This window comes from Globicephala melas, chromosome 18, assembly GCF_963455315.2.
Source record: "Globicephala melas chromosome 18, mGloMel1.2, whole genome shotgun sequence".
Classification (NCBI taxonomy): domain Eukaryota; kingdom Metazoa; phylum Chordata; class Mammalia; order Artiodactyla; family Delphinidae; genus Globicephala; species Globicephala melas.
This window is the reverse complement of record NC_083331.1, coordinates 68794775-68817538: the sequence shown is the minus strand read 5'-3', so window position 1 is coordinate 68817538 and position 22764 is coordinate 68794775. Positions and strand designations below refer to the sequence as shown.

General features: G+C 42.7%; 2 protein-coding genes across 5 annotated transcripts in view; both read left to right on the top strand.

Annotated features, from left to right (window-relative positions):
* Window positions 1-1311, top strand: part of TMTC4 (transmembrane O-mannosyltransferase targeting cadherins 4) — a 61910-nt gene extending 60599 nt beyond the window's left edge. For 2 of the 3 annotated variants that reach the window (XM_030856810.2, XM_030856806.2), the window contains one exon: window positions 90-1311. In XM_030856810.2, coding sequence (XP_030712670.2) covers window positions 90-238 — 149 coding nt within the window. In that variant the 3' untranslated portion in view covers window positions 239-1311. The remainder of the gene's footprint in view (window positions 1-89) is intronic. The other variant, XR_009559778.1, reaches the window with a different exon arrangement.
* An 11682-nt stretch (window positions 1312-12993) lies between these two features.
* GGACT (gamma-glutamylamine cyclotransferase) overlaps window positions 12994-22764 on the top strand; it is a 46493-nt gene continuing 36722 nt past the window's right edge. The window contains exons 1-2 of one of the 2 annotated variants that reach the window (XM_060288235.2): window positions 12994-13093; window positions 17693-17857. The gene's annotated coding sequence lies outside the window, so the exon portion shown is untranslated. The other variant, XM_030856811.3, reaches the window with a different exon arrangement.

Sequence of the window (22764 nt, the reverse complement as noted above, 5' to 3'; positions counted from 1 at the left end):
GTTCTGTAATATTTCTTTGTACAAGTGGTTGGGAATACCACAAGTTATTCAGAAGCATTTCCAATGAAATTGATCTCTTGCTATTTCAGCTGTGCTTTATCATCGTTGGGGACATCTAGACTTGGCCAAAAAACACTATGAGATCTCTCTGCGGCTTGACCCAATGGCATCAGGAACTAAGGAGAATTATGGTCTTCTAAGAAGAAAGCTGGAACAAATGCAAAAGAAAAACGTCTGAGCCTTTTTCCTTCATTTTTTGAGTTTGTGTGTGTGTGTGCATGAGGCAGATCATTAATATCATGTGCTTACGTTTAACCATTTAAAAGTCTTACATGTTATCATTTTTTTTCTATGAAAACAGACATGCAAAAAGATTACAGCACCAGCAATATACTCTCGAATGCTTGATGTGGTTTTTGCATTGAAATTGTATTTTTTCAGACAACTCAAACATAAATTCTAAAATTCCAAGGATGAAGTCTTTTTTAATTAAAAAGAAAAACAGAAAAAAATTATCTTGAGCGACTTGCAGCAGAATTAAACCTGCATTTGGGATGTGAGTCGTGTTGTTGTAAAGACTCATTATTAAACATGGATTGTGAACAAGAAATGACAAACTGACTCCTACAATTTATATAAATATCTAATGTGTCTGTATATTAGAATTTTTATTTAATGACAAGAAAGAGTAAATTAAGATTTTTTTAATCTTTTTTTTCCCCAAACAATGTGCTATGAACATCATTTGTAAGGAAATATTTATTTGTATTTTTTTTTGAATGGGGCAAATAATTGAATAGAGAATGGAAATTTTAACATCTAGTGTATCTACACTTTTCCCGTAGGAAGAAATTCACTCCTGCAATATTTTTTGGATTCTTCAACTTGTGCTGTTTCATAACATAGGAAATTATGTAGTATCCTGCATAAACTGTCACTATTAATAGAAAATTAAAGCCATGCTTTAGGCAAAAGCAGGCAGCCTGATGTCTTTATTTTTGTTATATCCAGTATTAAGAGGGCTACACACTTCTATGTAAGTTGTTTTTTTGTGTTTTTTGACTGGAAAGCAGTTTTCTATTTAGTTTCATGGAACCATAATCATTACTATATCCAAAAAATGCAAGAGGTAAATTTTCTCCCAAAAGGAACCACATTTGGGGAGTTTGTGATATTTTTAAGAATTGGACTGTCCTGTTTTATTGGGTTAGAATAATCATGTTCGTTTTGTTTTATCCTCCTACATATGCTGTTGACCTAATGATTTATGCAATCTCTGTCATTCCTTATGCAGTAAAATTATTACAGAAACCGGTATACAAGTGTCATAGTGCCTCCTATTAATCATCTATTAAGATGATTTTCAAATTATTTGACTCTGTCCTCTTTGCGTTAAAATGAAATCAAAGTGACTGATTCATCCTTTCTAGAATGTGGCTTCTATTTGGTTTTAGGGACCATTTAATAGAATCGCACTGTGGAGTCCTCCAGGTTCTAAAATATGGGCTGAGTAGATCCCACATGGAGATGAATTTGATTCTCTACACTCACTTTGTGGGGGGCCGGGGGCAGACCTGCGTAGAGTTGTAAATCAGTAATTGTAACCTGCAGTGGTTGAGATACTTCAGAAAAGAAAGTGCTGTGTTTCAAACATTTCAGAAAGGGTCCCCGAACAACAGTAACAATTTATAGAGCTCTTAGGGGCAGGAGCTGCCTTGTTCTTATTTACGTCCCTGTAGCACTTAGTTTGGCAGATAATAGAGGTACTGTAGGCTTGTTGACTTTTTTTTATTTAAGCAAATTTCTCTCTTGAAACAGTGCTTATCTTTTGAGAATGAAGAAAAAAATATTTCTGGTAAAAGCTCCTTCAGGATTTTTTTTTTTTCTTTTTGTGCTGATACTAAAAGTTGAGTGTCAAATCAAGACATGCAAATCTGGGACCCCTGCCTACAGAACGAATCCCCTTAGCTTTCACTGCTCCATCTCAGGATTTCCATCACAGCTGCCTTCTGTCCAGAGAAAACAGTCATTCATTTGACTGATATTTCAGGGAGTCTTTTATCTCGGCCGATTTTGGAAGTACGCCACGATGTTCCTCTTTTCCTTCTTTTTTCCATCTTAAGGCAGCCACCCTGTAATTTATTTCTTGGGTTTCCTTTCTAACAAGACTGAAGTGGAAATCTGTCTCCCAGTTCCCCTCTTATCTGGTATTTTTTTCTAAACTTTGTTTTTGTTGCTAATCACAGTAGGGGATTGGGTTTGGGGTGGGGTGTCAGAACAAACATAGGGATTGTTGCCATTTTGGGAAATCTGAGAGTCAGAATCATCCTTCACCTCCCTGATAGCGAACATCACGAAACCCTGGAATGTGGTTTGAGGTTATTTTTTGTTTGTTTATCTGCTACATTTCTTCCCTGTTTAGATGCACTCTTACATTTCTTAAAAATTCCACCCTATAGATGTAGCCTACTATGCCTTCACAGGGCTCTTTGGGGTTCTGATTCTATCACATTTCTTAAGCATGGTCTTTACATTTTATTTCAAATTACTGAGTTTAAATATCATACAGAATAGAAGACCAAGCCCCACAGCAAAGCATTGGACGTCTGTGTTCACATTCACACCTATCAGCTTGGACTTTGGGGTGAGAAAACATAGATTTGGGTCTTGGCTCTAGTGTTTTGATGTCATTGGCAGGTCATTTAGTATTGCATAAGTTCCAGTTTCCCATCTGTAAAATGGACAGGATAAGACATAAGACCGCCCTCTCAGTAATGAGGTACTTGGCTCAGTACTTGCCTCAATAAATGATAGACTAGACTTTTGGAGGAAGGTGTAGATTTTGCATCAGACAGATTTGACCTTAAATGCATTCATTCCCTCATTCAACAAATATTAAGTGGCAGATACTCTCCCAGGCACTGGGAGGGAAGTGATGAGGGAAGTGGACATGGCCCCTGGCCCTCATGCAGCAGACAGTGCAGTGAGAAACAGTAATTGTCAGTCATATAATTAATAACTGAAGCGGGAGACTGGGTCTAGCCTGAAGAGTCAGGAAAGGGTTCCCTGAGAAGGTGACTTCTGAACTGAGATTTGATAAGCAGAGAGGAAGATCACTAGGCCAGTGGTTCTCAACAGGGGAGATTTTGACCCTCAGGGGACAGTTGGCAATGCCTGGAGATGTTTTTGGCTGACACAACTGATGGGGGTGGGAAGATGCTACTGTACACCTTACAAAGCACAGGACAACCCCCTACAAAAAAGAATGGTCTGGCTCCAAATGCCAGTAGTGCTGATGTTGAGAAAACCTGGACTGCACACAAAGAAGAAACGGCATACGCAAAGGGCCTGTGGTGAGAAAGGTAAAGTACTTGGTGAACGAAGTCCAAGGGAGAGGGGGAGGGGTGCTTGATGGAGTTGGTAAAGGTGACGAGGTCCAGACTATGCCAGGGTTTGCAGACCACACGGTCTTTATCTTAAACCATGGGAGGATTCAAAACGAAGGAAATTATCAGATCTATGTTTTGAAAAGATCACTTTGACTGTTGGTGGGGAAGGAATTGGAGGGAGGCAAAGAAGACATGAGCAGATCAGTAAAGAGACCATTGCACGTATCCAGGGTAGAGATGAAGGTGGCTTGGTGTAGAGAAGAGGCCGTCAAGTTGATGAAATGTGGACGGACCTGAGAAATACATAGGAATCAATTGGTGATGGATAGGAGGTGGGTCGGTAAGGGGATGAGACCCATCGTTTCATCATCCAGATCAGTGCCATTGAGAGGGAGAGGCTGGCTATAAACTAGAGAGGGAATAAGGTCCTTGAGAAGAAAGGAAGGGATGGGACCCAAAATCAAGTGGAATTTGACCCTAGCAAAGAGAAAATAAAGCCCCTGTATGTTACAAGATCTAGACGGGGACAGATGTGGACATATTGGTCTTTACTTCTCATCTTTGTCCCTAAGGCTTTCCTGAGTGGACAAGTCAGATGCCCTTCTGAAGACTGGATACAGTATGCCTATCACAATTACATGGTTATGAAATAGCCATAGCTGATGAGGGAAAATAGTCTTCTCTATAGGCTAATTAAAGCCAATAAATGTTGAAAGAATGGCAATTAGAAAATCATCACTTTTTTTTTTTGTCTCCAGTGAATTAATTGATTCAGGCAAAGATCAGCAGTGAATAAAATTATTAGATGAAAGATCAGTGAAGAGCTTTTTAGTGGAAGGGACAGAATCTGTGCCATTTTGTCACATGTAGATTTGTGAGATCACCACAGTCAAGATACGGAACAGTCCCATCCCCAGGATCCCTTGTACTACTTTTATGCTATTACCTTTTTCAAAATATCTCGTTGGGCACAGACTGTGCAATGGCAGTGTGCTAGCTGCTGGGGATATGATGAAAAATGAAAACAGATGATTCCTGCCCCGTGGAGCTTGCCATCCATGTTACCTCACCCTCGTTGTGTGCCCAGGTTGGGCACGCTGGTGTAGACTCGGGGACTGAGCATTGTTACCAGCCCCCATTTCCAGGGGACTCCTGGGGAGTCAGCAGGACCCCCGTGACTCATTCACATCTTTATATTTGCAGCTGTTCCAGGGTCACAGGTTGTCAGGACATTTCTTTCCTTCTCCTGTGTTCAAAGTTCTCCATTAGTTGGTGAATCTCGTTTTTCCTGGAGGCAGTGAAACATCAAATCAAGTTGACTTTTCTATTTCATAGGAACAGATATTGGTTCAATTGCCTCTACCTTCTCCTTTGGGCCTCATGTTTATGGTAAAAACTTCACCAGGCATCCGGGGGAAATAAGTTATATTGAGACATAAACTCCATTGAAGAGTCAGCTGTATTGAATAAAGACAAGGGGAATCTGGGATTTCTTGCCATGTTGACCCAAATAGAAGCATCCTAAGTGTTGAGTAACCCTGATTTTCAGTAGAGTGAGACATTTCATGTTGCTTGAAATATTCATTAACAAATACCAAATATAGTTATAGAATACTACAGCCTTATTTTAAAATCACACAGAGTCTTGTCTAAATCTCTTGTGCCTTTAAAATTCTACCAAGAAGATATTCATTTGTCTGTGGGCTCTTTTCAAATAATGTTCCTCATAAAATGAAAATCAGAAGCTGGTTTCTAGTTCAAAGGAAGAGAAACAAAGGCCCCGTGTGGGACAGTTTGGTTGGGATGAAGGAGACAAGAAAATACAATGGAGGAGACAGGAGCCAAGAGAACGCTGTCAAATATTAAGGTTTTTCCCTTGTTCTTCTCTCATATTCCAATCTCTTTTCTTTAAATGTACAGGAATTGCAGTTTATATTGATATTAACATGAGCTGTTTCTGAGCGAGAAGTAAGGAGGAGAGAGACTCTTCACCTTCTACTTTGTAAATCGCTGCATTATTTGAAATAATTTGTTTTTTTCTAAAGCAAGGAGCATGTGCGACATCACAGAGAAATCTTTCTTCAAGAGAGCCATGGATGGGTTCGTAATAAAGCTGTGATAAGGCGCGTTGGTGGAAAGGAGACACCGTGTGGGAAACTCAGGTAACCAAATGTAGTCACTAAATGGCTTTGCCCAGCAGGTGGGGGAGACGCTGGGGAGCCTGTGTCTCCAGAGTCATGCTGAGTGAACAGAACTCGGGAGGCGTCATTGCTCAGATTGTTGGCTGAACTACAAGGGTGCAAGGCAGACTCTTTCCTGAAGCATGCCTTTAACTCCTCACGAAACTCTGTATGCTGTGTGACTCTCTTGGTGGTCGTCTGGAAATAACTGGCATTTGGGGGGCATAAAGCTTGAATGTGAAAGGAAAATCTGCATTACACCCAGGTTGGAACCTCGCTTTTCCTCCATGTACCAGACCTTAGGCAAGTGTAGTGGGTTGGATAGTGTACCCCACAAAATTCGTGTCCACCCAGAACTTCAGAATGTGACTGTATTTGGAAATCAGGTCTTACAGATCTGATTAGTTAAGGATCTTGAGAGGAAACCATCCTGGATTTAGGGTGGGCCCGAAACCAATGATGGGTGTTTTCTAAAAAGAGGAGAGGATACACAGAGGCACACAGAGAAAAGAAGGCCATGAGAAGGTGGAGACAGAGATTGGAGTGATCCTGCCAGAAGCCAAGGAAGGCCAGGAGCCACCAGAAGCTGGAAGAGGCAAGGAAGGATCCTCCCCTAGAGCCTTCGAAGGAGGGTGGCCCTGCCAACACCCTGACTTCAGACCTCTGGCCTCCAGAACATTTCTGTTATTAAAGCCACCCAGTTTGTGGCCATGCCTGGCCCCCCTAGGAATCCAGTAAAGTAACTTAGTCTTTTAGCGGCTCAGAACCTCATCTGTAAAATGGGGGATAATGCTACCTTTTTCACAGACTTATTGGAAAGTTTAAATGAGAAAAGGTTTATAAAGCCCTAGACCCATGCTTGGCACATAATACTATTCAATAAATAATTGAAGGAGGAATAACCCTCACTTTTCTTGAGGTTTTTAATCCTGTAATTAAATGACCCATAAACAATCTCAGGTTTATATTTTTATCACTTGTGTTCTAAGTCTGATTAGTTCTATCAATACAAGTACTTTAAACCTGCTACACTGTTTATCAAAACTGCCTTGAGTGTCCTGCATTTCTAATCATTTTGCTTTTAAATATGTGGTATTTTTCCAGGGCCAATAAAGCTTTCTGCTTCCTACTTGTGTTTCAGAAAACATTTTCCCTGTAGATTTAAATTGCAGTTTTATCCATCATTTAAAAACAGTTCTGTTTCAGCAGTTACGTTTCAATAGCATTACTTTTGCTGAATAGACTTGAGATGTGTCTTGAAAATTTTCAAAACTGCTCATTTCTAGAACTTTCTGATAATGTATATGGATGACAGCTTTTACAGTACTTGGTCTAGGAATCTGCAGACATCAGCAAGCAAGGTGATAAGGTGGAAAGAACAGAGACCAGGAGTGTGAGATCTACCCTAGGGCCAGCTTCACTGCCATAAGTCATTTTTTTAAGCTTCAACAATTCAATTAGATACAAACACTTCCAATCCTGTCATTAGTTACCAGGACCCTGGAATGAGTCACCTAATTACTGCATGCCTCAGTTGCTTCTAATGAAAATAATGGTGGTGGTGGTTGCTTTTGCTGTTAATTTCTCCTCCATGAAATGAGAGAGTTGGACAAAACCAGTGTTCTTCAAATATCCTTAGATGCTTAACCTTTTTAAAAACAAAACACAAAAAACAAAAAACACTAAATCTTGTACAGAAGTCCACTATAAAAATTTGCAAAGTGACCTTCTTCGGGTGCTTATATAAACCCTCATTAAAAAAATCTGTTGTGTAATGTAAGAATGTTTGAAATTCCAGCACTCTTGTGGAAATAAAATATTGTGAAGCTTTCTAGTCCTGATATATTCTGGTAAGGTAAAAAGTCCCTCAGACTGACAAAAGTCCAATTCTGCTCTGCCATTCATCAGGCTGACATAGCACAGATTAAGGCAGCTGGGAAGTGAGCAGGAAACCACATTTCTCCCATAGACACACTGAAGTTGTCATGTGTCAAGGAACGCACTTCTAAGGGCGACTGCTGCTTTATGACTCTTGGAGAAACCTTCTGGAAGGGCACTGTCAGAAATGTTGCTGTTTGAAATCATCAGGAAGAATGAAACATCCCGCTCCACCTGGAGGGTCCAAGGCACTTTGACATGACAAGCAGCCCCAGTTTCCAACCCACGTGCAGAACTTCATTTAAAGCATTTCTGGATACACCCATTCACGTCTATCAAAACTTTTAGTCTCTAAGTACATAAGCCCCTGGGTCTGTTCTGCTGTCCAGACCTGATACTGACCATTGGCACGCATCCCTCTTTTGCCTTCAGCCTGTAAAAACACTATTACCTTTAAATTCCTCCCCCCTCCCCCCCAAACCTCCTAACTGCATCTTTGTTTGGTGAGGCATCTCAGGGCTCCATGGGTGTGTGGTCTCCCCCATGGCAATGAGCCAATAAATCTGACTTTGTCCAATGATGGTTTTGTACTGGAGATATTTGATTGGGCTAAGACAGGGCACAGTTAATCGTTATGACCCTGGTCAGGCCATCCAACCTCTTTACCTCATCTGTAAAGTGGAGGAAATTCTCTACCTGGCCTTTATTGTGCAATGCAGGGGTATGGATCAAATGGGATCATGTATGTGAAAGCTCTTCATGGGTAGAACCATATGTACAGCGTTATCCATTGGAACTAGCACTTTGAACAAAGAGGTTCCAAAATAGAATTATTAGTGCAGATGACACACATTTCAGCACATATGACCCAGCTACCTTGTTTTAGCCCTTAAGTTAAAGAGCATGAGTTTCAGGTTCAGCTGGATATGGACACTTTTATTTCCTGGCAGCATGTCTTTGAATGGGTTATTGAACCTCATGGAGCCAATTCATATGTAGACCAGGAATGATCATATCTGCTTCATACTATGGTTCAAAGGGTAATGTGAGGAAAGAGTCATACTGTACCAGGCACATAGGAGCACTCAATATGTGTTCATTTCCTGCATCGACGGCTCAAGGGAATCAAGCCACATTTCCCCTTGTAATGTCCACCATTATCTCCTTTAAAAAGTTGCTGTTTGGAGAGCAGGACCAAATAACTTGATTCTGGCTTTAAGCAGAGCAATGGCAGCAATGTTACAGGGTTAGAGATTGGTTTGTGGCCTCTTTGCAATGTGATTAGCTTCCTCCATGGTGGATGGCATATCTGGTCGGTCAGATTACTTTCTTCTGGGAGTTCTTTCAGTTATCCTCCAGTTATATATCTCCTATAGTGCTTTACTCTGGTCTTTGCTTGTTATTCCAAAAATTACAGAAGGTAGGCAAGAAGAGCATAAACCATCTGAACCGCAATTGCTTGGAAAATTCTGTCGCCTTTTTAGACAAGATATTGCCTATCTTTTGTGGAGAAAAGGTCAGTGCCTTATTTTTAAATATCTGACAGCAGCGCACATCATCTTTAAAACAATAATTCCAGAAATACCAGGATTGCATTTAACGTGCATGAACCTAGCTTCATGAGGTTGGTTTTCTCCTCTCATTAATTTCTTTGCCGTGGAAATTGTTTAGCAATGAGACCTGTTGTACTAAGTGAAATAACTCAACAGAATGACAAGGAAAAAACAACTCTGCCACTTTCAAATTTAACAGCAAATTTTTAGAACCTGGTTTAGAAAATGGAAGCAAGGAATCCCATTATTTGCAGAATTTTTTTATTCTATTTTGTGACATACAAATTTTCTAAATTATCCTGATTAATGGATCCTATGTTGATTTTTTTGTCAAGTTCATATTGATTTACCTAGGGGAAATGATCAAAAAATAAAGTTCAATGAAATAAATATTACTGAATACCTACTCTGGGTACCATGGTGGGAAGTGCTGGAAACATCCAAAGGAGACAGGTCTGACCTCATGGAACTCAGTCCAGGAGGGAGACAGTTATAAATCAACTATCACAGAACGAAGAGGCAGGGATTTTAATGGTGACTGGAGCAAAAGACTATGGAGCAGCGTAGACAAACTTTTTCTGTAAAAGGGCAGACAAAATATTTTAGGCTTTGCAGGCCAGCTTGTCAGGCCACCTTGTCTCAGTGGCGGCTACTCAGCTCTGCTGCTATCACAAAAAAGCAGCCATAGAGGGACTTCCCTGGTGGCGCAGTGGTTAAGAATCTGCCTGCCAACACAGGGGACACGGGTTCGGGCCCTGGTCCAGGAAGATCCCACATGCTGCGGAGCAGCTAAGCCCATGCGCCACAACTACTGAAGCCCACGTGCCACAACTACTGAGCCTGCACTCTAGAGCCGGCGAGCCACAACTGCTGAGCCCGCGTGCCTAGAGCCCATGCCTCACAACAAGAGAATCCACCACAGTGAGAAGCCCACGCACCGTGACGAAGAGTAGCCCCCGCTCACCGCAACTAGAGAAAGCTTGCATGCAGCAACGAAGACCCAACACAACCAAAAATAAGTAAATAAATAAATAAATTTTTTTAAAAAAAGAAAAGGTCATTTATTAAAAAAAAGCCATAGACAACCCATAAATGAGTCAGCATGACTGTATTTTCAGTAAAACTTTATAGACACTGAAATTTGAATCTCATAATTTTCATGTGTCATGAAGTTTTATTTCTTCTCTGGATTTTTTTCAAGCACTTAAAAATGTAAAACTCATTGTTAGCTTACAAAAACAAATGGTGGGCTGGATTTAGTTTGCAGGTTATTTAGGGCCAAAGATGATTATTTGTAATAATTTACTAGAATAATTTGATAATATTTCAGTAGATTTTATAGTGTTATCCAGTTAGACTTGAAGCTCTGTATGTAGCACCCTGGTTCTGTTGCTTATTTCACATTATAAGCATCTTTTCAAGAGATGCAGAAGACATTTTCCCATCTATTGTGTGGTCCTTGCAATTCTGGAGACATGTGGGAGGGGTAACAAGGAGATGAAGTTGACTTCTTTTGCATAATACTAAGTAGCAGTGCATTCAGTCAAATATAAATTAGACATCTAACACCAAAGTCTAGAAAACAGAGCTTGGCAATTACCTGCTGGTATTTAGAAAACAAAAATGGCCAAACTGGATAATTCCACTGAAAGACAATTTGTTAGTCTAAATCCTTTGAGTTGATAAAGGAAATGTTTGTGCCCGAGCTTTGAACCCGGGCATAGCTTTTTGCCAGCTGCTTGACCTTGAGTCTGGAGGGTATGGGAGATTGTGGACCGCAGAGCAACAGACCAGAAAAACAGCTGATGGTGGGCTAAAACGTTTTCGGTGAGGGACTCACCTATACAATTTGCATGCAACTGACGGCCTCCATGAGTCAACTCAGTTCCTAAAACCCACCAGAGTAGTTGGCTTGCTAAGGGCTCCTGTGTAACCCACCAAACCTAAACTGAAGCCAAGACTTGTCTACACTGACCAATCAGTTTCCTTGAGAAACTGTGACTTTTTTCCTAACACAGTGTTGTAGGTCAATTACACTTCAAAAACAAAAAAAAGAAAATACAAACAAACAGTGAAACATGGATCAGATTTGTAGTTACCGAGGGTGGAAGGTGGGGTGATTGGATGAAAGTAGTTAAAAGGTACTGTAAGCTTCAGGTTGTAAGATAAGTACTAGGGATGTAATGGACAACATGATAAATATAATTAACACTGCTGTATGCTGTATATGAAAGTTGTTAAGAAAGTAAATCCTAAGAGTTCTCATCACACAAAACATTTTTTTCTATTTAATTGTATCTATATAAGATGATGGATGTTACTAACCTTATTGTGATAATCATTTCATGATATATATGTCAAATCATTATGCTGTACACCTTAAACTTATACAGCGCTCTAAGTCCATTATATCTTAATAAAACTGGAAAAAAATAAATTACCATCTAAAAAAAAAAGAAGTACTTGTTAAAGTGTATTTCTTTCACTGGACCCACTCCCCAGAGTTGCTTATTCAGAAGGTCTGGGGTGTGGCCTGTGAGTTCGCATTTCTAAATTTCCAGGTGCTGCTAATGCAGCCCATCTGGGACCACATTTTGAGAATTACTACTCTATTTGTCTATGGGTTATTTTTTTGACAGTTAAACTGAAGATCTCATCCCACAGACCCTAATCTATGTTGGATCAGATTCTCCCAGCCTTATCTGGCACTAAATGCACTTTAACACTCACCTTGTTACCATCTTTAATTTTCCTTTATTGGAAGAATTATTTATTCATGTATTTTCCTTACACTTTCCTTTGCTGACATGATCTTCCTCCCTCAAAGAAAAAGAATAAATAAATAAAATGGAACCATTCTGCCTTTTGAAAAAAATTAAGATGCTACTGCTACTCTTTAAAAATAGTATGTTAAAAATATACACCAGGGCTTCTCTGGTGGCACAGTGGTTGAGAGTCCGCCTGCTGATGCAGGGGACAGGGGTTCGTGCCCCGGTCCGGGAAGATCCCACGTGCCACGGAGCGGCTGGGCCCGTGAGCCATGGCCGCTGAGCCTGCGCGTCCGGAGCCTGTACTCCGCAACTGGAGAGGCCACAGCAGTGAGAGGCCCGCATACCGAAAAAAAAAATATATATATATATATATATACCAGACAAGAATTTTAATAAATTTAATCATGAGCTTCCCCAAACAAGAAAGAACTCTGAAAATTATAGCTTATGAATCTGATCTTTTAGATTTCTTTAGGAAAATCTGTTCAAAACACAACCACACCAGCATTACTGGAAATGTTTGAATAGAAATCAGATTGTAAAAACCACGTGGATCCAGCCCACATACATGAGAAAGTGGAAAGGTGGACAGTGAGTTAGGGGGATTATTGCTACTCCAACGACTAGTACTTGTGAGGGGAGGGGCAGAAGGGGCCCCTTCTCTCTCGCTATGCCGTTCTTGCCATCTGGGTCCCCAAAGTAGCATTGCTTAAGCCCAGAATGAACACAGTCTCCAGAAAAAATTCTCCTTCCGCTTTTGGTCTTCACTCCTCTAATTTCTGGGGCTCAAATTCAGTCCTAGGATCCAGGAACAGACGGTAAGTCATTACTTCCATTGTCCCCTACAACCACAGTTTTAACTGAAAATGGAGAATTGGTAAATAAGTGGCAGTATCAAGACTATATGATTATCTGTATCCAGTATGGTATCGGCGCTGAGAGTGGATGCTGGAGTGTGAGGCCTTGGTCATCACCTTGTGCATCTGCCCGACAGGATGCATCCCCAGGTGTTGGCTCATTTCTAAGCGTGTGAGTGTGTGTGTGTATATCTGACGCGGTGTGTCCCCAGGTGTATCGGGGTCCAACATGGACTCAAAAGGCTGACCCTGGACGCCCCGGTGGGACGCGTTAGAGCGTGTGCGCCCGTCTGGCTCCCGGCCCGCGCCCAGGTGTGCACGCGGCCCGCGCAGGCAGGTACACTGTCCCTCCTCCAGGGGGCGCCGCCGGGGGCGGCCTCCCGGGGCGGCCGCGCCAGCCTCGGCCAGGATTTCCGCTCCGCCCCCCTGGCCCGGTTTCCCAGACGGCGCCGCGCTCCGAGGCAGGTGAGGAGCTGGGCTCGGGCCGAGCCGGGGTCCCTGTGCCCGCCCCCGTCCCCGCCGCGAGGGTGCCCTAGAGGCCCCGGGGACTCGGGGTGTTGCTGCCGGCGCGTCGCGCCAGGGCGGAGTCCGGGGCCCGCGTGAGTCGGGGAGGGAGAGTCGGGGAGGGGCGGCGGAGGGGGGCGCCGAGGGGCTGGGGCAGAGCCTGGGCCGTGAAGGGACGCGGGCGCCTGTGGGACCAGCTGGAAGGGAGGGGACACGGGGCCGCTACGCGCGTCCACACGTTGCTCCGCGCGGCGCGAGGCGGACGCCACCACCGCCAGAACGACGGGGGGCAGGGAGAGTTGGGAACTGCCTGCAGGTGTGCACGCTGCCCCTTCCCAGTAAGGAAGGTAGTTTTAAAAGGATCTTGCAGTATAATGAGGCTGACGCTTTAGAGAAATTCTGTTTTTAACTGGAGATTCTTGTTTGCGAGGAGACCAGAAGCTGCAAAAGAAAAAAAACAAAACTTCTGGCGTTTGTCAGTTTCTGAGCTCAGGTTTCTTTGGAGCTGTTAGTGACACAGCTGAGTTTTTGGAGAAATTTCTCTTACTGCCTGATTACGAAATATGGTTATTGAGCTTTCACTCTGTTGGCCAAAGAGCACCGCACCTGCACTGGAAACCCTAAATAGGTGCACGGTTTTTTGAACACACCTTTCTGACTCCAGGCTGACTGTTAATATTGAACTGATAAGAAAATGAGACTTGTGGCCACGTCTTCTCAAAGCAGGTTATTAATTTTGCTCAATGTCCCAGGGAGAAATCCTGTATTAAAAACTAAAGTGTCTCTCTAAGGGTGTGGAGAAAAGGGAACCCTCTTGCACTGTTGGTGGGAATGTAAATTGGTACAGCCACTATGGAGAACAGTATGGAGGTTCCTTAAAAAACTAAAAATAGAACTACCATGCGACCCAGGAATCCCACTACTGGGCATATACCCTGAGAAAACCACAATTCAAAAAGTCATGTACCAAAATGTTCATTGCAGCGCTATTTACAATAGCCAGGACATGGAAGCAACCTAAGTGTCCATTGACAGATGAATGGATAAAGAAAGCATGGCACATATATACAATGGAATAGTACTCAGCCATAAAAAGAAACGAAATTGAGTTATTTGTAGTGAGGTGGATGGACCTAGGGTCTGTCATACAGAGTGAATGAAGTAAGTCAGAAAGAGAAAAACAAATACCATATGCTAACACATATATATGGAATCTAAAAAAAAAAATGGTTCTGAAGAACCTAGGGGCAGGACAGTAATAAAGAGACAGACGTAGAGAACGGACTTGAGGACACGGGGAGGGGGAAGGGTAAGCTGGGACGAAGTGAGAGAGTGGCATGGACATATATACACTACCAAATGTAAAATAGATAGCTAGTGGGAAGCAGCCGCATAGCACAGGGAGATCAGCTCAGTGCTTTGTGACCACCTAGAGGGGTAGGATAGGGAGGGTCGGAGGGAGTCGCAAGAGGGAGGAGACATGGGGATATATGTATATGTATAGCTGATTCATTTGTTACAAAGCAGAAACTAAGACACCATTGTAAAGTAATTATATGCCAATAAAGATGTTAAAAAAAACCCTCAAAAACTGAAAGGTCTCTAAGTCAGTTGGATTGACCAATATAAAGAGTAGGTCTTTTTTTTATATATAAAGTTATTTATTTATTCATATTCGGCTGAGTTGGGTCTTCGTTGCTGCACGCGGGCTTTCTTTGGTTGTGGCAAGCGGGGGCTACTCTTCGTTGTGGTGTGTGGGCTTCTCATTGCGGTGGCTTCTCTTGTTGCGGAGCACGGGCTCTAGGCACGCGGGCTTCAGTAGCTGTGCACGTGGACTCAGTAGTTGTGGCTTGCGGGCTCTAGAGCGCAGGCTCAGTAGTTGTGGCGCACGGGCTTAGTTGGCTCCGCGGCATGTGGGATCTTCCCGGACCAGGGCTCGAGCCCATGTCCCCTGCATTGGCAGGTGCATTCTTAGCCACTGCGCCACCAGGGAAGCCCAAGAGTAGGTCTTACACACACGTTTTTATGTACTTTTTCCTGTAATTGAAGACATTCTCCCTGGTCTCTCTCAATTAATTGAAATGCTAATGTGGAGAGCCCCCGCAGGTTGCCCTCATTTTCCCCAAATGCCTTGTTTTCCTGAACTGACTCCCAGGAGTAGCCAGAAGTCCCTGAATAAGCAGGCTGCCCGGGTAGAGAGCATTTGTATTTCAAACGCTGAGTTTGCAAAGGTAAATTAATTTCTAATTGGTGGACCTTTGTACAGAAGGGTTTTGGACTAGCTGACCTCGAAAACAAGGGTGCTGACGACTAGCACTAGTCTTAGAGAAGGTGGTTATTCACGCTGGCCTTAGGTAGCCGCAGTAGGAAGTATATAGAATAGAGCAGGGATAGAAGCCGATACTGTTTAAGTTTTTTAATTACCTGTACATTTCCCTCTTATTTTATGTAGTAAGCTCTCTTGAACGTTCCAATCTGGGTCAGCTCTTCCAAGTGGAGTCATTGAAGGGCTTTGCACCCACAGTCAGCCGGGCCTTTCCGAGGGGGTAGGGCAACCCCTGCAGGCCGGCGTGGAGGTGAGTGCTGCAGTGTTTGCAGACGGATTGGTCCCAAGGAAGGTGATAACAGGAGGACAAAATTCAAGTGATCTTAGCAGTCTTTTCTAGAACCTCCTCCATCCAGAGGTAACCCTTAGATTAGAGATTTTATTAAGAGAGTGTTGGTTAAAACAGGGCCAGCATCTTGTTTAACAGGAATTTGGTCTTTAATTGAAGGTCTCTGGGTCAGTGAAACTGCTCAGGGCAAGTCAGCCTTGCCTTGATTAGATCTGAGAGCTGTGTAGGCAGAGCTTACTCTGTGAAAGGTGTTATTACCTTCCCTCCCCCCCCCCCCCACCCCACACACAATGGGTTTACAGAGAAGACCAAGTTACTGGAAGTCTCAGGGTTTGTATGGCATCATGAGGTAATAGACATGGTCAATAGCTAAAATGTTAAGGAGGATGAAGCATAATAAATGCCCAACAGCAGTCGGAGCCCAGGGAGATGAATTCCCTCCGGAGGACTTGGCGAGGTCACGTTTGGGCTTTACCTTGGGCCCAGAGTAGAAGTTTTATAGGCAGAGGAGTGGAATGGGGGCGGGCATTCCTGGAGGTGGATGCCTGGAGCAAGGTAAGAAGTTTAAAAGGTAGCCATTGTGAGAGAGATGGGCGAAACTCTGCAAGGAGGGTGGGAGGCCTGCCTAGAGAGAAGGGCTGTCTGGAGATAAATTCTACTTTTTGATCAAAGCTCTGATTTTCCCCTCCTTTTTATTAAAGCAAATATAAAAGTAAAGGGAATAGTATAATGAACTTCCATATATCCATCAAATAGATTTAACAGTTGGTTAAAATGATTTCTCTTTTTGGCCATATCTGCTTTATCTTCTTGTTGAAGCAGTTTAAATTGCGGATAACAATATTCACCCCTAAGCAGTGTGGTGTGCACCTCCAGAAAAGGGCATTTTCTTGTATAAGCATAATACCATTGTCACCTCCTAATCAAATTGACAATAATTCCTTAATGTTTTCTAAAACCCAGTCCACAGATTTCCTTGATTGCCTCAGAAATGCACTTTTACTTTCGGTTTGTGTGAATCAGAATGGGACACACGTGGTGTTTTGTTGAGTCTCTGTTGCCTCTTAATCCAGGACAGGGGGTTGGCAAACTTAATGAAAAGGGCCAGTTACTCACTCTTCAGGCTTTTCAGGCCATGTGGGCTCCATTGCAGCTACTCAGCTGTGTTGTCCTACAGAAGCAGCCATGGATGATATGAACGTGAATGAGCATGGCTGTGTTCCAATAAAATTTTGTTTTCAAAGTTTTTTGTTTTAAACTCCACCAGCAGGCAGCAGGTATCTGAGGGCCAAAGTTTGCCGATCCTGGTCTAGAGCAGTCCTGTGGGCTTCTTTAATGCCCGTGATTTACTGGTATTGCTCGGTTGGCTGTGGGTGGCTCTCATTCTGGATTTATTCAGCTTTCTGTATAGTGTGGTTTAGCTTGTTCCTCTGTCCCCTGTATCTCCTGTAAACTGGAAGGTGGATCTAAAGGCTTAATTAGAGTCAGAGTCACCATTCATGGCAAGTATACTTCAGATGTGGTTTGGTGGTTCGAATTTTTTTTTTTTTAATAAACTTATGGCTTCAAAAAACTCGGAAACCCCCATTCAGGAAGCTCCATGTTCCTAAAATAAGCTTTGCCTGATGGCTGAAGATACACTTATTTTCCATTCTCATTTTCCTTACTTGAAGGAGAGGACGTAGCTGCTATTTCTCAAGAAAGTCCAGAACTTTGAACCCCTCTGCTAGGCCAGTGCGAGCTTACTGCTCTTCTAGGCATCCTGCGGCCCCTCGGGCTGGTGGATCACGTTTTTGCACTGAACGGCAGTTCCTTCCATGGCCCACCCCCAAGTTCTGAGATGCCATCCGAGGGGCTGGGTGAAGTGCTTTTGTCTTTTAAGCCCCTCATCTCTTAAACTCTCAGCTTTCTTCACTCCCCTTTCTCTTCATCTCACCCCTGGCAGGACTGAGAACTGGATACTTGTCCATGGGCTTCTGGTCATGCTGTGAGGCGGGACGGCTTCTGGTGTCCTGTTCAGAAGGATTCTGAGGTCAAACGCTTTTCAGACTCAGACTCACTACGATGTGGGATTCCAGAGCAACGCGGTTTTGAAGAAACAAGCTTACAGGTGAGAGTTGTTTTTTTCCTCTGTTCTGGAATGTTTGCTGTTCTTAAACTGTAGAGCACCAGAGGAAGTATGTTGATAAGAGTGTCAGTTGGAAGTCCTGTCTTTCTGTCTTTTAGGAATAGTAGGGAAACTGTCTGTTCTTCCCTGAACACATTTTTCCAGATAATGTGCCTTTGGTCTTTTTCTTACTGATTTGTAAGAATTCTTTATGCATTGAGGGTGCTAATCTTTTGTCATATATGTTACAACTACTTCCCCATTTTGTTTTTTTTTTACTTTGTTTACAGTACTTACGCTCTGCAGAAACATTTAATTTTAACATAGGGAAAAAATGTCAATCTCCTCTTTACAGTTTCCTTGTTTTGTGTTTTGCTTAGAAAGACCTGCCCATTTCAAGATCTTTTTTTAAACGTCTGTGTTAACACAGATAAATGATGAAAACTAGGAACATGTGATTCTGAAAAAGAATACTGAAGGGGGCTCTTTCTACCAAAGACTATAATATTTTGGCTTTAAAATGGGCCCTACATTGATAAGTCTTGAAGTTGGGAGATGGGTATTTGGGGGAATCATTATATCATTATTTCTGTATATATTTGACTTCCCAAGATAAAAAAGTTTTCTGAAAAAAAAGAACAATAGGCGGAAAAGCCATTTTGTCCCATTCGTATTCAGCAACTATTATCTACTGTGTGCTGAATACTGGGAGTGTTTTGTCAATAAAGGCACAAGATCTCGGAACGTATATTTCTCACATAAGAGGCAGATGTTCATGTCATGGTTGAGGACACCACCTCCTGTGTTAAGACTGCCTGGCTTCAAAACCTGGCTCTGCCACATACTGGCTGGGTGATTTTGAACTTTTTAATTTAAAACATGCGGGATAATAATCGTGTCTACCTGATAGGGTTTTGGGGCGGCTTGAATGGGAAAACGCACGAAAATTCCTTTGCGTGGTACTTAGCATTTCGTAAATGCTCAGGTGTAGACTCTGAGGAAGAGAATACAGTAACTTCAGTCGAGCCAGGACCACGGGAGAGGAGCAGGTGCTGAGAGAGGTATGGAGCGGGGTCATGACCTCGCCTGGGCTGCTTGAGTACGGTTGGGAGAACTTTTCAGAGGAGCAGACTTTTGAGTGGAGATGTGAGACATGGAAAACACATCTTTTAATCAAAAGTGCCCTCCTTTGTGGCGAAATGAGGAGGGCAAGGTGACAGCAGAGAAAGGGCCCAGGCGAGGGCTGGGCGACTAGAGGAAGCAGGTTTGACTTTGTCTTAGTTTCCTGGTGCTGCCAGAGCAAGTGCCGCCAATTCCATGGCCTGAAACCACCCCGATTGACTGTCCTGTTCTTCAGGCCAGGAGTCCAGCTGGGTGTCACTGGGCTGAAATCAGGGGCTGTGTCCCCTCCTGGAGGCTCTAGAGGAGAATGTGTTTTCTCGACTCTGCATCTCCCACTTGAGAGGGAGCAGCGCTGCGTCCCTCAGACACCCCCACCCCACCCCCCCGCCCTGGCCCCCGCCCGCTCACGGTTCCCTGCACCCAGCCAGGAAAGCGGCTGGGTAGTTCTGGTGATGGAACTGCTCTATATGGTTACAGGAATCAGTCAACTTTAAAACTCATAGAACTATACAACAAAAAAGGTCATTTTACTTTATATAAATTCTAATAATAAAGAATGAAAGCATGAGAGCATGCAACTATTGTAAAACACTGAGTTAAAAATAGAAGGTAGACATAAGAATAAGAGCATTCTGAATTAAGCTAAGATGGCACACATCCACTATTATTATTAAAAGAGACTTCAGCAAGATACAAAGCAAAGACAATGAAAGAGCTTTGTTTTGATCTTGCTTTGAAAAAATCAGCCACACAGGCTATTTTAGACAACTGGGGAAATATGAATACAGCATATTAATGATTTTTTGTTCATTGTTAGGTAAGATTGTAGTTATTTAAAAACCTAAACTTTTGGGCTTCCCTGGTGGCTCAGTGGTTAAGAATCCACCTGCCAATGCAGGGGACACAGGTTCAAGCCCTGGTCCGGGAAGATCCCACATGCCACAGAACAACTAAGCCCATGCGCCACAACTACAGAGCCTGCACTCTAGAGCCCGCGAGCCACAACTACTGAGCCCACGTGCCACAACTACTGAAGCCCACGCACCTAGAGCCCGTGCTCTGCAACAAGAGAAGCCACCGCAATGAGAAGCCTGCACACCACAACGAAGAGTAGCCCCCGCTCGCCGCAACTAGAGAAAGCCCACGTGCAGCAACGAAGACCCAACTCGGCCAAAAATAAATAAATAAATAAATTTATTTAAAAAAATAAAAACTAAACTTTTAAGTAAAATTCAGTACCAAAATATTTAGGAGTGAAATGACATAGTTTCAGGTATTTGCTTCAGAATTCTCCAGAAGCAAGCAAACGAACAAAAACTCAAAAAACTAAGAAAGGAGGGCAAATGGAACAGGTACGGCAAACCCAGGATGGTGCATGGATCCTGATGCTGTGTGAGTACACGAGGGCTTACTGTGCTCTGCTTTTGAAAAGGGCTGGAAATGTTTATAACAAAATGACAAGAAAAAAAAAAAAACAGTGACTTATTCTTCATAAATGCTCTGAAGAATGCCATCTAACTGTTCTTTATTCATTTCGAAGATGTACTAATTTCCCCTCACAGCTTTTATTAGGCTTTTATAATCTGCATCTAACTTTGCAGAAAACCAAATCAAGGGAGAAAGAGTAATTCAAAGCAATTGTGATTCTTCTCAAAAATAAGGGCTTAAAGAATGCTTTTCAAAACTCATTTAATGCTCGTAAATTATTAAGACCATCATGAGATGTAGAAATATTAATAATTTTCATTAATTTATCTGCTGTATCCTCCTAAGTGCGGATGACAGTGGCAGGAAGGGGTAATTAAGGCTCAAATATTTTAAGTAAATTGAATGTTACTGAATTAAATTTATATATCTTATAAATATTTTTGGTTTTCTGGTGATGTTCTACATTTAAATATGTTAAATATTCTATATTGGAAAATAAGTAAATTAAAACCAGATTATTTTGTATAGATAAGGTCTTTCTTGAATCTCACCAGCTGCCACATCATAGTTGGCAGAGGATTACAGAATAGTGTCTGGGTGCATGATCCATTTTGCAGTGATCCAGTGTATCACCGCGTACATGTGTATCTTGTGCGTGTCTCCTTCCTGTTTTACCGTTAGTGCCGTGATTGCTCTTCCCGTCAGTTTTATGCTGGATTACATTGATGGGTGCATAGTTAATGACACGAGAGCAAATGGACATAAGCAGAGAGTCATTTCTTTGAATGCCTTTTAGCTGTGGTGAACACTGTTGTAGTTTAAAAATGGACTGCTTCCATATGTCTGAGGCAGTAGAAAAAGCTTGCGTTTCAATCCCTTTTTCCTTATTAAAGCATGTCGAGCTCAAGGAAGAAAACCATTTGAAATTTGTGAAATAAAGCTCATACATCTCCCCTTGGATGATTTAGGGACCATGGTCACTGGTCACTGTTGCTTGAAAGTGTGGAGTTGACTCCTGGACTGATTTCCAGTATGTTCCTGCTGTTGTCGTCACCTCACCGCTAGCATTAGGTGAAACTGTGAAGTCTCAGCGTGGACAAGGCCATTGCTGAGGGAGGGCCTGTCTTTTAAATTCAGGTCTCGCCCATTAGCTGCTGTGGTTTGAGCTTCCAGTGAGTAGTATTATCGTTTAAACAAGAGTGGACATTACTGTCATCTGATTGGAAGAATGGTATCCATATAGGTTTTGTTTTGTGACTAGAACCTCTCTGCTTTTGCTTCTGAAACGTTGCTGGAGGGTTAGACCTATTGACAGACCTTCCCTTGTGACATAGGGCATCAGAAAGAAAAGCCGAGCCTGACAGGGGAAGGGAGATTGAGGACAGGTGGCCAGATGGGCTTGAGGTTGCTGTGGTCTAAAGCCTTGGAGGCCAAATACTAGGAAAATTAGGTTCAAAATGTAAACAAAAGGCATGGGTTTCTGTGGTTAAGTCATTTTTGGTTTAAAACTAACATATGGGGACTTCCCTGGTGGCACAGTGGTTAAGAATCCTCCTGCCAATGCAGGGGACACGAGTTTGATCCCTGGTCCGGGAAGATGCCATATGTCGCGGAGCAACTAAGCCCGTGCGCCACAACTACGGACTCCTGCGCACCGCAACTACTGAAGCCCGTGCAACTAGAGCCCGTGCTCCGCAACAAGAGAAGCCACCGCAGTGAGAAGCCCGCGCACCACGACAAAGAGTAGCCCCCTCTCACTACAACTAGAGAGAGCCCGCGCGCAGCAACGAAGACCCAACGTAGCCCAAAAAAAGAAAAAAAAAACTAATGTGAATTGACCCTTACATCAATTAGGATTGGAGTAAGTCAAACATACTGAAGGATTAGTAAGGATGTTGCCTCCATTGGACCCAAGTCCTTGTTTTAAGAGTTGTTATGGCTGTTCTTTAAATTTGATGCTTGTTGACATTCATTAAGTCTTAGGTATATTTTTCTTGGAGGAGGGTTGGAGGAAGGCATAATGGAAATGTATTGGGGCTTTAAGTCCTGGGTTTGTAACACCAGGCTAGTACACCTGCTGCCCCCTGGTGGCAGCGTATTAAATAGTGCAGTTCAGAGGTGAGGAATTCTGGAGAGCTAAAGTCCATTGTATTGATAGAAGTGGATGGTAGAGTGAGCCAGGAGATGGTTTCTCTTTCCAGCTCTTATAATTTCTACCTGTAGTTATGATCTTAGGCAAATAATTTAGTACGGTTAAGTCTAGATTTCACTTTATTCTACTTTAAAAAGTAATTTCTAAAGTTTCTTCCTATTTTAACATCTTAAAATTCTCCAATGGTAATGGCAAATAATATTTAGTG